Source organism: Bufo bufo, chromosome 3 (genome assembly GCF_905171765.1).
Source record: "Bufo bufo chromosome 3, aBufBuf1.1, whole genome shotgun sequence".
Lineage (NCBI taxonomy): Eukaryota > Metazoa > Chordata > Amphibia > Anura > Bufonidae > Bufo > Bufo bufo.
Window position 1 is genome coordinate 101,009,826 of NC_053391.1, and position 15,425 is coordinate 101,025,250.

At 43.5% G+C, this 15,425-nt stretch overlaps 1 protein-coding gene and 1 long non-coding RNA gene across 3 annotated transcripts in view; one reads left to right on the top strand and one right to left on the bottom strand.

Annotated features, from left to right (window-relative positions):
- The window catches only part of ERAL1 (Era like 12S mitochondrial rRNA chaperone 1), a 48,788-nt gene extending 38,912 nt beyond the window's left edge, over window positions 1-9,876 (top strand). Inside the window, exons 9-11 of one of the 2 annotated variants that reach the window (XM_040423407.1) lie at window positions 772-921; window positions 7,484-7,564; window positions 9,494-9,876. In XM_040423407.1, coding sequence (XP_040279341.1) covers window positions 772-921; window positions 7,484-7,564; window positions 9,494-9,619 — 357 coding nt within the window. In that variant the 3' untranslated portion in view covers window positions 9,620-9,876. Of the gene's footprint in view, window positions 1-771; window positions 970-2,552; window positions 2,740-7,483; window positions 7,565-9,493 lie in introns of those variants that run through there. The other variant, XM_040423408.1, reaches the window with a different exon arrangement.
- A 3,437-nt stretch (window positions 9,877-13,313) lies between these two features.
- On the bottom strand, window positions 13,314-15,210 carry LOC120994676. The gene is made up of 2 exons (XR_005777453.1): window positions 15,093-15,210; window positions 13,314-13,845 (listed from the first exon to the last, which is right to left on the bottom strand). It is a non-coding gene; the product is annotated as an uncharacterized LOC120994676 (long non-coding RNA).
- Window positions 15,211-15,425: the final 215 nt, after the last annotated feature.

Sequence of the window (15,425 nt, forward strand, 5' to 3'; positions counted from 1 at the left end):
TCAACACTAGTTAGCAAGTAACCTTGAAGGGAATCTGTCACCAGCAAATTCCATATCCAGCTGTTTCCATAGACCCAGCTGTGGTTCACCTGTTTTTCTGCTGTTGATCTGTGGCCTTTGGTGCAGTGAGGGCATCACCATTGCTCTTGTTGCACCCAAGCTCCGATCATATCTGTGGCCAGAGCCTCCCTCGCCAATGCCTGGCCCTGTCAATCAAAGCAGCGAGGGAAGGGCTGGCCATAGAAAGAGTGGTGTTTGGTTGCAACAAGAGCAATGGTAATGCCCTCATTGCACCAAATACCTCATTTACATATTCAGAAAAAAGTATCATAACTCTGGAATAGAGCCTCGAATCAACAAAAGAAAAACTGTGTTTGAATCATGTGAACCACAGCTATGTGTCTGTGCAGATTCCCTTTTAAATTGGTTGTCCCATGGAAACAAGTTATCCTGTATCCAAAGCATAGGGGATAAGTTTGCATGGAGCGACAGTCACGTGTGCGCACTTCCGCTCCATTCAGCTCTTTGAGTCTGCATGAGATAGTACAAATGCTCAGCTATCTCCAGCAGTTAGAGTTGAATCCATTTAAAGGGGGAGTATATGTCCCCTTTCTTGTGATTGTCAGAGACCCCAGCAGTTGGACCCCTGCCTATCAGACACTTATCCCCTATCTATCTTAATGGGACAACCCCTTAATTCCTAGAAGTGTATGTGGATTTGGACTGGATAAGCATAACAAGTAGAGTAAACCTGTCTTTCTCTCATTTTAGAAATATCTGCTGACTCTTGCCAAGCCTGGAGAATGGGAATATCACAGCGAGGTTGTGACCACTCAGGCACCACAGGAAATTTGCAATAATATCATCAGAGAGAAACTTCTTGAATACTTGCCCCAGGAAATTCCTTACAATATTACACAGGTACAGCATTCAGCAAATGGCCTTTGTGGCTTTTCCACAGGTGTATTCTACACTGCTCAAAAAAATAAAGGGAACACAAAAATAACACATCCTAGATCTCAGTTAATTAAATATACTTCTGAAATACTTTGTTCTTTACATAGTTGAATGTGCTGACAACAAAATCACACAAAAATTAAAAAATGGAAATCAAATTTTTCAACCCATGGAGGTCTGGATTTGGAGTCACACTCAAAATTAAAGTGGAAAAACACACTACAGGCTGATCCAACTTTGATGTAATGTCCTTAAAACAAGTCAAAATGAGGCTCAGTAGTGTGTGTGGCCTCCACGTGCCTGTATGACCTCCCTACAACGCCTGTACATGCTCCTGATGAGGTGGCGGACGGTCTCCTGAGGGATCGCCTCCCAGACCTGGACTAAAGCATCTGCCAACTCCTGGACAGTCTGTGGTGCAACGTGACGTTGGTGGATAGAGCGAGACATGATGTCCCAGATGTGCTCAATTGGATTCAGGTCTGGGGAACGGGCGGGCCAGTCCATAGCATCAATGCCTTCGTCTTGCAGGAACTGCTGACACACTCCAGCCACATGAGGTCTAGCATTATCTTGCATTAGGAGGAACCCAGGGCCAACCGCACCAGCATATGGTCTCACAAGGGGTCTGAGGATCTCATCTCTGTACCTAATGGCAGTCAGGCTACCTCTGGCGAGCACATGGAGTGCTGTGCGGCCCTCCAAAGAAATGCCACCCCACACATTACTGACCCAATGCCAAACCGGTCATGCTGGAGGATGTTGCAGACAGCAGAATGTTCTCCACGTCGTCTCCAGACTCTGTCACGTCTGTCACATGTGCTCAGTGTGAACCTGCTTTCATCTGTGAAGAGCACAGGGCGCCAGTGGCGAATTTGCCAATCTTGGTGTTCTCTGGCAAATGCCAAACGTCCTGCACGGTGTTGGGCTGTAAGCACAACCCCCACCTGTGGACGTCGGGCCCTCATATCAACCTCATGGAGTCTGTTTCTGACCGTTTGAGCAGACACATGCACATTTGTGGCCTGCTGGAGGTCATTTTGCAGGGCTCTGGCAGTGCTCCTCCTGTTCCTCCTTGCACAAAGGCGGAGGTAGCGGTCCTGCTGCTGGGTTGTTGCCCTCCTACGGCCTCCTCCACGTCTCCTGATGTACTGGCCTGTCTCCTGGTAGCGCCTCCATGCTCTGGACACTACGCTGACAGACACAGCAAACATTCTTGCCACAGCTCGCATTGATGTGCCATCCTGGATAAGCTGCACTACCTGAGCCACTTGTGTGGGTTGTAGACTCCGTCTCATGCTACCACTAGAGTGAAAGCACCACCAGCATTCAAAAGTGACCAAAACATCAGCCAGGAAGCATAGGAACTGAGAAGTGGTCTGTGGTCACCACCTGCAGAACCACTTTTTTATTGGGGGTGTCTTGCTAATTGCCTATAATTTCCACCTGTTGTCTATCCCATTTGCACAACAGCATGTGAAATTGATTGTCACTCAGTGTTGCTTCCTAAGTGGACAGTTTGATTTCACAGAAGTGTGATTGACTTGGAGTTACATTGTGTTGTTTAAGTGTTCCCTTTATTTTTTTGAGCAGTGTATATTGAATTTCTCTTAAAGGGATGTAATAGTGAAACTCACTGACCATTGAAGGGCACCTGTCAGCGGATTTGTACCTATGACGCTGGCTGACCTGTCACACATGCACTTGGCATCTGAAGACATCTGTGTTGGTCCCATGTTCGTATGTGCCCACATTGCTGAGAAAAATGATGTTTTAATATATGCAAATAGCCATGGGGGCGTTGCGGTTACTCCTAGAGGCTCCACCTTTCTCTGCAACTACCGCGCCCATTCAAATGAATAAAACAGCATGGGTTTACTTCAGGGAGATCATGTCAAATTAATCTTATAGATTTTTTTTTGATTAGGTGACTAAAATAATAAATGGCGGAGGTGCAGTAGACATCGCTGATCTAGACTTTAGTAAGGCTTTTTATACTGTCCCACATAGAAGGCTTATCAATAAATTGGAGTCTTTGGGCTGGGACTCCCATATTGTTGAATGGATTAGGCAGTGGCTGAGGGACAGGCAACAGAGGGTTGTAGTCAATGGAGTATATTCAGACCATGGTCTTGTTACCAGCGGAGTACCTCAGGGATCTGTTCTGGGACCCATATTGTTTAATATGTTTATCAGCGAAAAAGCAGAAGGCCTCGATGGTAAGGTGTGTCTTTTTGCTGATGACACAAAGATTTGTAACAGGGTTGATGTTCCTGGAGGGATACACCAAATGGAAAAGGATTTATACAAACTAGAGGAATGGTCGAAAATCTGGCAACTAAAATTTAACCACTTCCCATCTGGGCCCTTTGCCCCCTTCCTGACCAGGCCAAATTTTGCAAAACGGACATATCTCACTTTATGTGGTAATAACTTTGGAACGCCTTTATTTATCCAAGTCATTCAGAGATTGTTTTCTCGTGACACATTGTACTTCATGATAGTCATAAATTTGAGTCAAAATATTTCACCTTTATTTATGAAAAAATCCCAAATTTACCCAAAAATTTAAAAAAAATCGCAATTTTCTAAATTTCAATTTCTCTGCTTTTAAAACAGAAAGTGATACCTCATAAAATATTTATTATTTAACATTCCCCATATGTCTACTTTATGTTGGCATCATTTTGGAAATGTCATTTTATTTTTTTAGGACGTTAGAAGGCTTAGAAGTTTAGAAGCAATTCTTCAAATTTTTAAGAAAATTGCCAAAACCCACTTTATAAGGACCAGTTCAGGTCTGAAGTCACTTTGTGGGGCCTACATAGTGGATACCCCCATAAATGACCCCATTGTAGAAACTACACCCCTCAAGGTATTCAAAACCGATTTTACAAACTTTGTTAACCCTTTAGGCGTTCCACAAGAATTAAAGGAAAATGGAGATCAAATTTTTAAATTTCACTTTTTTGGCAGATTTTCCATTTTAATCAATTTTTTTCTCTAACACATCGATGGTTAACAGCCAAACAAAACTCAATATTTATTACCCAGATTCTGCGGTTTACAGAAACACCCCACATGTGGTCGTAAACTGCTGTATGGGCACACGGCAGGGCGCAGAAGGAAAGGAACTCCACATGGTTTTTAGATGCCATGTCCCATTTGAAGCCCCCTGATGCACCCTTACAGTAGAAACTCCCAAGAAGTGACCCCATTTTGGAAACTAGGGGATAAGGTGCCAGTTTTATTAGTACTATTTTTGGGTACATATGATTTTTTGATCATTCAATATAACACTTTATGGGGCAAGGTGACCAAAAAATTGGTTGTTTTAGCACAGTTTCTATTTATTTATTTTTACAGCGTTCACCTTAGGGGTTCAGTCAAGTGACATTTTTATAGAGCAGATTGTTACGGACGTGGCGATACCTAATATGTATACTTTTTCTCATTTATTAAAGTTTTACACAATAATAGCATTTTTGAAACCAAAAAATTATGTTTTAATGTGTCCATGTTCTGAGAGCTATAGTTTTTTTTATTTTTTGAGAGATTTTCTTATGTAGGGGCTCATTTTTTGCGGGATGAGGTGACGGTTTTATTGGTACCATTTTGTGGGACATACGCGTTTTTGATCACTTGGTGTTGCACCTTTTGTGATGCAACGTGACAAAAATTGCTTGTTTTGACACCGTTTTTTTTGTTTTTTTTTACGGTGTTCACCCGAGGGGTTAGGTCATGTGATATTTTTATAGAGCTGGTTTTTACGGACGCGGCAATACTAAATATGTCTATTTTACTTTATTTTTTCTATTTTAATTTTTTTTTTTTTATTCCTAACTTGGGAACTTTTTTTTTTTTTACATGTGAAACTTTATTTTATTTTATTTTTTCAACCCTTTATTTTTTTTTTATTTTTTATTTTTTTTTACACTTTTCGTCCCCCATAAGGTCATACAAGACCTCTGGGGGACATTTGCTTCACTTTTTCTTTTTTTTTTCACAGTTGATTTCTCCTGTAACTGGGGCTGAGATAGTAGCCCCAGTTACAGGACAAATGCACCCCTATAGAGGCTGTACAGCAGCAATCCTGCGCTGTACAGCCTCACAGCAGGGCTGATCGAGGTCTCTGAGAGACCTCACACAGCCCCTGCACTCTCCGGTCACGGCGGTCACATGACCGCCGGGCCGGAACAGGAAGCGCACAGCGCTTCCTTCTCTGCAGACACAGCGCTCGGTGAGCGCTGTGTCTGCAGCGATCGTGAAGGCAGGGACACCTGGGAACTGTCCCTGCCTTGTCTTAGGGTTGCCCTGCTGTCACTGACAGCGGGCAACCCGATCAGCAGCTGCACGATTAGCGTGCAGCTGCTATTTCTGACAGGACGTTTTAAAACGTGCTGTCAGAAATAGACGTCCACCCATAGGACGTTTATATCCTATGGGCGGACGTGAGGCGGTTAATGTTGATAAGTGCAAGATAATGCACCTGGGGCGTAAAAATCCAAGAGCAGAATATAAAATCGGTGATACAGTCCTAACCTCAGTATCTGAGGAAAGGGATTTAGGGGTCATTATTTCAGAAGACATAAAGGTAGGCAGACAATGTCATAGAGCAGCAGGAAATGCTAGCAGAATGCTTGGGTGTATAGGGAGAGGCATTACCAGTAGAAAGAGGGAGGTGCCCATGCCGCTCTACAGAGCACTAGTGAGACCTCATTTGGAGTATTGTGCTCAGTACTGGAGACCATATCTCCAGAAGGATATAGATACTCTAGAGAGAGTTCAGAGAAGAGCTACTAAACTAGTACATGGATTGCAGGATAAAACTTACCAGGAAAGATTAAAGGACCTAAGAGGACCTTTCACCGATCCTGACATTGTGAACTAAGTATCATTACATATACAGCGGCGCCCAGGGATCTCACTGCACTTACTATTATCCCTGGGCGCCGCTACGTTCTCCCGTTATGTCCTCCGGTATGTTCGGGGACTTGGTTATAGTAGGCGGAGTCTACCCTTGTTCTTTTGGGGGGCGTCTCCTTCTTTTAGGCTGTAGCGCTGGCCAATCACAGCGCAGAGCTCACAGCCTGGGAGAAAAAAAACTCCCAGGCTGTGAGCTCTGCAATGCGATTGGCCAGCGCTACAGCCTAGGAGAAAGAGACGCCCGCAGAACAAGGGCAGACTCTGCCTACTATAACCAAGTCCCCGAACATACCGGAGGACATAACGGGAGAACGTAGCGGCGCCCAGGGATAATAGTAAGTGCAGTGAGATCCCTGGGCGCCGCTGTATATGTAATGATACTTAGTTCACAATGTCAGGATCGGTGAAAGGTCCTCTTTAACATGCATAGCTTGGAAGAAAGACGAGACAGAGGGGATAGGATAGAAACTTTTAAATACATAAAGGAAATCAACAAGGTAAAAGAGGAGAGAATATTTAAAAGAAGAAAAACTGCTACAAGAGGACATAGTTTTAAATTAGAGGGGCAAAGGTTTAAAAGTAATATCGGGAAGTATTACTTTACTGAGAGAGTAGTGGATGCATGGAACAGCCTTCCTGCAGAAGTGGTAGCCGCAAATACAGTGGAGGAGTTTAAGCATGCATGGGATAGGCATAAGGCCATCCTTCATATAAGATAGGGCCAGGGGCTATCCATAGTATTCAGTATATTGGGCAGACTAGATGGGCCAAATGGTTCTTATCTGCCGACACATTCTATGTTTCTAAATTAAAGGGGTTTTATGAAACTTTAACTGATGACCTATCATCTAGATAGCTCATCAGTATCTGATGAGTGGGGGTCTGCCACCTGGGAACACCGCCAATCAGCTGTTTGAGAAGGTATCAGCACTCCTGTAAGTGCCGCGGCCTACTCCTTGCTCACTAAGCACAGCGTCGTACATTGTATAGCGGCTGTGCTTGGTATCACAGCTCAGCCCCATTCAAGTGGAGCTACACCTAGGCCATGTGACCTATGAGTATGAGAAGGCCACAGCACTTACAAGAGTGCCAGTGCCTATTCAAATAGCTGAGTGGCGGGGGTTCCAGGTTTCGGGCCCCCACTGATTAGATACTGATGGTCATCAGTTAAAATTTCATAAAACCCCATTAAAGCTGAGCTGTGATTGATTGCCATGGGCAACAAAGGCTGATTTTTCTTTTGAACACTTTTATAAACCTGCACCCATATACTTTCTGCGGATCAGTCTTGAGAAGCCGAGCAGAGCGGAAGAAAGCTAAAGGGGCAGAGCGTTTTTAGAAGCAATTTTTTTTTCCAACAAAGGTTTAGTAATGCAGTCAGGGGGACAACAGATGACATCACATTATTGTATGTAAGGTATAATAGGAGTTTTCAGCACTAACCATTTTGGTTATGTTACCTTGTTCATGGTAGTATGCTTTACGTACCAGAAATCTATATTTTCTTGTCAATTATACAATATACACGTTACACTGTCAATTGCTATGTTGGTGGTAAGATCTGACTTTGGAACTTATCTTCTTTACTATGTAATCACAGGTCAATGAATTTTGGGAGGAAGGTTCTGGCGGCGAACTGGTTATTAAGCAGACTTTGCTAGTGCCTAAGGAAAACCATGTGGTGAGTATCTTAGCAAAATTATATCACTGGCAAATCTAATGCAAATTACATTTATCTCGTAGAGAAAGTTAATACAAAGCACTTGCTAATGTATTGCGATTGTCCGTATTGCCTCCTTTGCTTGCTGGATTAATTTTTCCTGCAAGGAAATTTAGACTAGCACATCCATAGTCACAGGTGCACATCCATAAAGCTAGTATGCAGACAGCAAACAAAAACATATGGTAGCACACCATTTCACATGCAAATAATAGAACTAAAGATTAGGGATTATTCTGGATTAAAGTTGTACAATACCTGCTATACATAAAAAATGGAAGCTCTTTGCGTACATTTTTGATCAACCGTGTGTCGGGCCCATCTACCAACATCAAGGTGGCTTCCGCAGATGGGTACATTACACTAACAGTGTTCCATCAAATTATACACTGCTCGTTTCCATTGTTATGACCACCCTGCAATCCAGCAGAGGTGGAAGTGCTTGCACACTATAGGAAAAAACACCACCCGGGTTTGTGGGAGCTCACATAGGCACGCATGCACAGCAGCCCCTATCCCGGCCACCTCGTATCTGGCTGTAACTCCTGGATAGGAGCAGTGTATAATGTGATGGAAAAATGAATCAAGCTAGCAAAGGAGGCAATATGGACAATCACAATACATTAGTAAGTGCCTTGTATTAAAGGAAAACAAAAAAGCGACCCAAGGTGTCCCAGGGAAGGGTGAAGGACAGTACCCACCCAATGCAACCACAAGGGACACCCTAAAAGGGTAACTCGGCACAAGCTCCCGAGTACAACAGCAGAAACACAAGAAAAAGGAGCTCATAGTACCAAAAAGATAATATATTTTATTAGAGCATGATTAAAATTACATGAAATGAATGACGAAGGCATGGGGTAGCGCCATTCTGGGTAATCCAGCACACGATCTGATTTAGGTGAGCTCTGGTCCTCTTGTTACTCCCTCCTGGCTATATGACCTTGGTGTTTTTATACACCTGGTCTTTATGGTTGGCCTGTATTGTATTTTTACCTGTATTTGCTCCAGCACACCATTATTACTGCCATGTGGGAGTGCTTGTGTTTGACCACTGTCTCACCTATATATATTAGTTTTATTGTCCTGTTTCATAGGTTGGGCACCGTACCCAGTATTTTTCCTGTGATCCATTGATATACAGCATTTTTTGATCTGTGTGCTTCCCCAGGGTGGCGCTCTTTCTTTTCTGTCCTCTGTTCTTATTTTATCACATTAATGGCATCACATTTATTGTTTTTTCATTTCATGTAATTTTAATCATAACTTGTATTAAAGGAGTTGTCTGGGTTCAGAGCTGAACCTGGACATACCCATATTTTCACCCAGGCAGCCCCTCTGATGTTAGCATCGGAGCATCTCATGCTCCGATGCGCTCCTTTGCCCTGCGCTAGATAGCGCAGGGCAAGGGCTCTTTTGTTTACAATAACACACTGCCGGGCGGAAGCTTCCACCCGACAGTGTGTTCGGTGAAGTCACCGGCTCTGATGGTTGTGCTTTAACGCTACCCTAGCCGTTTTACAGGCTAGGACAGCGCTAAAGTCCGCCCATCAGTTCCATTGACGTCACAGGGCTTCCTGGCAGCCCCGTGGAGAGCCCGGTACGTCACCGGAACTCCATAAAAAATCGTGCAGGGCAAAGGAGAGCATCGGAGCATGAACTGCTCCAATGCTCAAGTCAGGGGGGCTGCCGGGGTGAAAATGGCGGTATGTCTGCGTTCAGCTCTGAACCCAAACAATCCCTTTAACTTTGTCTACATGATAAATGCCGCTTGCTGAAGTGAGACAACTCCTTTAACAACCCAAGGCACCTCTGATATAAAGCTGGCCTGTGTGCTGACGCATTCATTGTGCAGCTGTTAATAACATGTGGATATTTGTCTTTACATAGAAACTTATCATTGGCCCTAGCGGGGAGCTGATCAGCAGGATTGCAAAGGAAGCCGGGTGCGATCTAATGAATGCTTTCCTGTGTGATGTCCGGCTGCAGCTCGCAGTGAAGTATAGGAAGAGATAGCAGCCAGATGTCTCATTTAAAAGCATAAACTGGTTGCTGCCGTTTTGGATTGGACTGCCAAATGTTTTTAGCAATGTTCAGAAGAAAATATACCGTAACCCATGGTTCATAATGATTGATTTAATATTCTTTAAGTGGACATTCTGAGTAGATGACCAAATAACTTTGCACAAATCTACATGTGCATCATTTCCTGGAGCATTTGGAATGAAATCTCAATGACGTTGTCCTAGGAAAAAGTGGGACAGGGTATGGTGCAAAATAGGGATCGACCGATTTATCGGTTTTACCGATATTATCGGCCGATATTTAGGATTTTGAACGTTATCGGCATCTATTTTGTCGATATACCGATAACGTTTTGGGAACAAGAACTGTCAGCGCTTTCCGTGTTCCCTCAGCAGCACAGGGGAGAAGGAAGCAGTGTCTCCCTCCCCCCTGTGTTGCTGCGGCCACCAATGAGATGAGGGAGGACAAGAGGAGGGGAGGGGCTGTGGCCACTGCGCCACCAATGAAGAGAAGTCTCTCATTAATTTATATACAGGAGGCGGGAGCTGTTGCAGAATCACATAGCCGGCTCCCGACCTCTATGAGCGGTAGCTGCGATCCGCGGTAGTTAACCCTTCAGGTGCCGCGGATCGCAGCTACCGCTCATAGAGGTCGGGAGCCGGCTATGTGATTCTGCAGCCAGCTCCCGCCTCCTGTATATGAATGAATAAGAGAGTTATCTTCATTGGTGGTGCAGGGCGCCCCCCGCCCCCCCCCCCCACCCCAGTATTAATCATTGGTGGCGCAGTGCGGCCCTGCCCCCCCCCCCCCCCCCCCCCCCCCCCATGTATTATTATCATTGGTGGCAGTGGTCCCCTCCACTCCTTCTCATTGCATTGGTGGCAGTTCCGATCGGAGCCCCAGCAGTGTAAGCCTGGGGCTCCGATCGGTTACCATGGCAGCCAGGACGCTATTGAAGCCCTGGCTGCCATGGTAAGCTCCATGCTGCTGTGTGCACAGAGCAGCAGGGACAGTGTGAGCTCCTATTCACCCTGATGGAGATCTATCAGGGTGAAGAGGACAAGGGTTCTAGTCCCTAAGGGGGTTAAAAGTTGTAAAAAAAAATAAAAAAAAAACACACACCAAAATATTAATTATAAAAAGAAAGATTTACAAAAAAAATAACTACACGTTAACAATAAACATTCATTTTCAGCAGATTTGAGTAGGAATTTTTTATTTTTTTTCAAAAATGAAAATTCACAGAATATCTGTATAAATTATCGGCTATCGGCCAGAAAGTTCACAGATTATCAGTATAAGCCCTAAAAAAATCAATTTCGGTCGATTCCTAGTGCAAAATAAGCATTACTTACCTGTTGAATGCCCGCTGCTTCTGGTTCTCCTCGCTGGTCTTTGCTAACAGGACTGTAGTGCTAATGTTACATGGACAACACATGACGTCCGTAGCCAATCGCTGGTCTCCATCTTTGTAAAGCCTGTTATAAAGGTTTACATATAATCAGCAATAGTGAATCCATCATGGCGCACGCCAACATCGGTGTGTGTGGCTGGACAGTGACTATTGATCTAAGGCCCTGGTTACATTACGTTTTTGAAAGGTATCTTTAAAACAGGATGCAACCGCACAGCTTTCTCCTGCTGCCATACACTAAAAAAAACAGGATCCATCTTCAAAAAAATGTTTTTGTTATCTAGAAACAGTTCCACTTTTGTCCATGGATGTGTCTGGTATTGCAGTTGATTCCTATTCAACTAAATGTGAATAAGCTGTAATACCACTCATAACCCATGGCCACCAGTGGCGCTGTTTCTACACTAAAGTGCACTTTTTTATTTTTATAAATCTTGTTCAGTCTTTTTTAATATTGATCTTTTCAACCCCCTCCCCCCCAAATAAATGGGCGCTGAAACTAGAGCTGCAGCTATCGATTATTTTAGTAATCAAGTATTCTACCGATTAATCAAATGCTAATTAAAAGAGCTTTTTCTAAAAAAAACAATCAGCAAACTTGTCATCCGTCCCCCCTCCAGTGCCATTAGTTTCCCCCCCCCCAGTGCCTGTGCCATCAGTTCCCCCTTCAATGCAGTTAGTTCCTCCAGCAGTGCCACCAGATCCCCCCAGTGCCATCCGGTCTCCCTCCAATGCCACCAGCTGCCCCCACTGCCATCAGTTCCCCCACCCCCCCTGCTAGCCATCAGTGCCCAGCCACAGCGCCAGTGAACTAAAATACTTACCTTTCCTGTAGGGGCACTGACGACACTCCAGAGATTTTCCATCCTCTTCTTCACGCTGTGCACTGGAACCTGACGTCACACAGCATCAGGTCATAGTGCATGTAAGCGCGCACTATGTCCTGACTATGTGTGTATGTCAGGATCCAGTGCACCGCTGTGCGGGCAGGCGGGTTACCACGGAGCGTGCGTAATAGCAAGCTCTTCACTCACACTCTGTGGCCACATGGCACAAACGAATCATCGATGCAAAAAATTAGCATTGAGGATTTTTTTGTGTCGAGTTAATTGATTAATTTGAGTAATCGATTCAGCCCTAACTGACACATCTGCAGTACACTGGATTATAATAACTCTTCACCTGCAGTCCTGTAACAGTCACAGACCGCACATCTTTATATCGACATGCTGTACAAAATTACAAGATCTGCGATATATAATAAAGTGACGTGTATCCATTATACGTGTATATGTCTACCTACATCTTAAAGTGTCTGCATATGCTGCTGGATCACATCTTCTCTTGATTTCCCAACAACCAGGAGCGGACTTGGAACTTAGTAGTCCTGGAAAGAACCTAAAAGCGGCCGCCTCTTGTAGGGGAGTCCAAATTGACATAATGCAGGGCAGCACAAGTAGGGAGGGACAAAACAAGCCACAACAGAAGTAGACGAGGCCAGCAATACAGTTGTACAGCACAAAATACCACCCCAGCAAAACCAAACACCACAGTGCAGCACAAAATACTGCCATATCACCATCCTGAGGAAGGCACCTGCATTAATTAATGCTGAGAGAATCAGATTTATTGTACCCAGCCAGAGGCCACGAGGAGGGCTCGGGCGCCCCCCTGGACATTGGCCCACTGGCAAATTTCCCTGTAGGGTCTATGGCCAGTCCGCCCCTGCCAACAAACCAGTGGGGTACATGGACAAACTTCAGTGCTCATGTGCTTGAATATGAGGTGCAAGAGTATCCTGGCTTACCAAGAGGTGCGCTTCCATGTACGCACATGTAGTGGAGCTGAATTTGGGGTTTGTTTGTGTGTGTGTGTGTGTGTGTGTGTGTATAATACACATACACACACACACATCTATACATACAAACACGCTGCTACCACTACTATTGCACCCCTATCACTGTGCACAAGACAAGCATTAAGATACCAATATATATTTATGGTGTGTGTATATTATATATATATATATATATATATATATATATATATATATTTTTTTTTTTTTTTTATGGTGTGTGTATGTATGTATATGTGTGTGTGTGTGTGTGTGTGTGTGTGTATATATATATATATGTATATATATATATATTAATTATATAGTGTCTTCTAAATATCTATAAAATGCACAACTTTCCAAGGCCTGCCTTGCTGTTATGTAGCTTTTGAGACTGAATGAGGAGGAGCATTACATATAATAAATGACTGGACAGCTAAGACCATGAGAAGACTTTATTTAGATTTACATGAGAAGCGAATAGACCTAGCACAGCATTCTGTATCTGTAACCCTGGATAGCTTCTCCTCCTCCGTGGCCTCTTGTGTGTCCTGCGGGTCTTGAAGGTGAGTGTTGGAGCAGCGATAGAACCCTTACCATTACAAAACTCAGTAATGGTAACGGTTTAATCGCCGACTCCTCTGTCATCATCCGTGCGCTGGTGAAGAGTTTCCAGTTTTGCATTGTTATAAGTAAACTACATCATATTATCTACATAGATTTTTGCTATGTTGGTCATTATAGGGGAATATCAGATCACAGTGTTACAAAGCATAATGCTTATTATTTTTAGCCTATGGGGGGCGTTGTACAAGGTTCTTTTTTCACCCAGTTGTATTAAGGCTTTGGTATAGTACATCATCTATACTGTAGTGTCGTATAACAAACTTACAGTATATGATGATATCCCACACACAACACCTGTAGAGCAGCCTTTACCGAACCCTCCAAAATTCTCCTTCAATAAACCTGTTAAGAAAACAAAAAGAAGCGGTTAAATGACTAAGGAGCAATGTTTTCCCTGATGTCTTTCACTAATCTTTTCAGTCTTCCTTTGGGAATTTCTCACAATTTACACCAAAATGAAAAAAAAAAAGAAGGTAAATCTACCAGGGACGAGGACATGTGTTCAGTAAATGTCTAGGTGAATGCAGACGTAGCAGGTCTTTGTGTTATTTGTGGTATTACATGGGGCTGTTTGTAGATCTTGTAAATTATCTATACTCCGGTGTCTAATCCCACCCAAACCTGAATATTCACACCTGACTTGCCATGAACCCCAGTACCCATTTCCCTCACCCTCATAGGGATCCAGGAAGCTGAGATAGGTGACGTAGGATGCGGTCCACACACTGTAGATCTGCTTTGAGCTTCATTCACATTTGCATCACAGGCTCTGGTAGGAACTTGCATCATCTCGGCCGCTAAAGTGATTGACATAAGTTATGCAAACCCAAGGGACCCCATTATAGTCAACGGGGTCCGTCACGTGACAGATCCATCTTAGGTTTGTATTCCGTTTTATGTTCCTATGGCCGCTTTCACACGGTCAGTATGATCAGTATTTGTAAAACCCGAAGTGGAACGTAAGGAGATAAAACATAGCGGAAATATTAGAGTTTTGGCTTACAAATACTGATTAAAAATACTGACTGCGTGAAAGTGACCTATGACTGCACAGAATGCCCCCTGCAGAGGTTAATGAAGCCCTAAATGTCTGTGTAACTGCTTTTGGTATGGGGAAAAAAACTGTGGACACTGGTTCTGTTAACCTGTCTGACAAAATCGAGCCCATGTTGGGTAGATGTTCCATTTTGGGCTTGAAAATTCTACAGAATTTTGTCACCAAAAAAAAAATTCGCCAGCAACCACATTTTGTTTGTTTCCCCCCCCCATCAAATTATGGAAAAATTTTATAAAATCAAGTTATTATAAAAAAATTTAAAAAATACTGGGATAAATTTAAGCTCTAAAGTCGCTAAATGACTCCTACCTCTTCTTTCAGGGCCCTTTTGAGTGGGACATAGCTTTTGACTATCCAAAACACGCACCCAACACTGCTACATCTATAAGTGATGCAGTACTGACATAGTATATTCTACAATGTTAGAAAAGCTTTGTTTTCTACAACTCGAACGATTGACATAAAGTGAGCAGTATACAATATACAGAGTATATAACGAGTGTCCGCTTTCCCCTGGTCTCCATTCTCTTACCTTAAGAGTTGCAGCAGGACAGTGGCTTAGGGTTCATCTTGCTCCATCTACCAGCGAGGTGACATATCTGCTGGCTCCGGGGTCACACTTTTATAAAGCCCTACACTCATTTACATATTAACTAGCAGCTCTCGTCAGACCCTCCCCTTGTAACGTTGTCAGCATTTAACTGATAAAGAAAGTGCATGCAACAGGAGGCTTGTGAAACTCCTCTATATCATGTGTCTATAGTGTTCTATATAGTATACTTACATTTGCTTGCATTTTTTGTAAACTGCTCCAAAAAAAATAAAAAAATCCTAATCTCCCTGGTCCCTCACATACAGGTTGAAT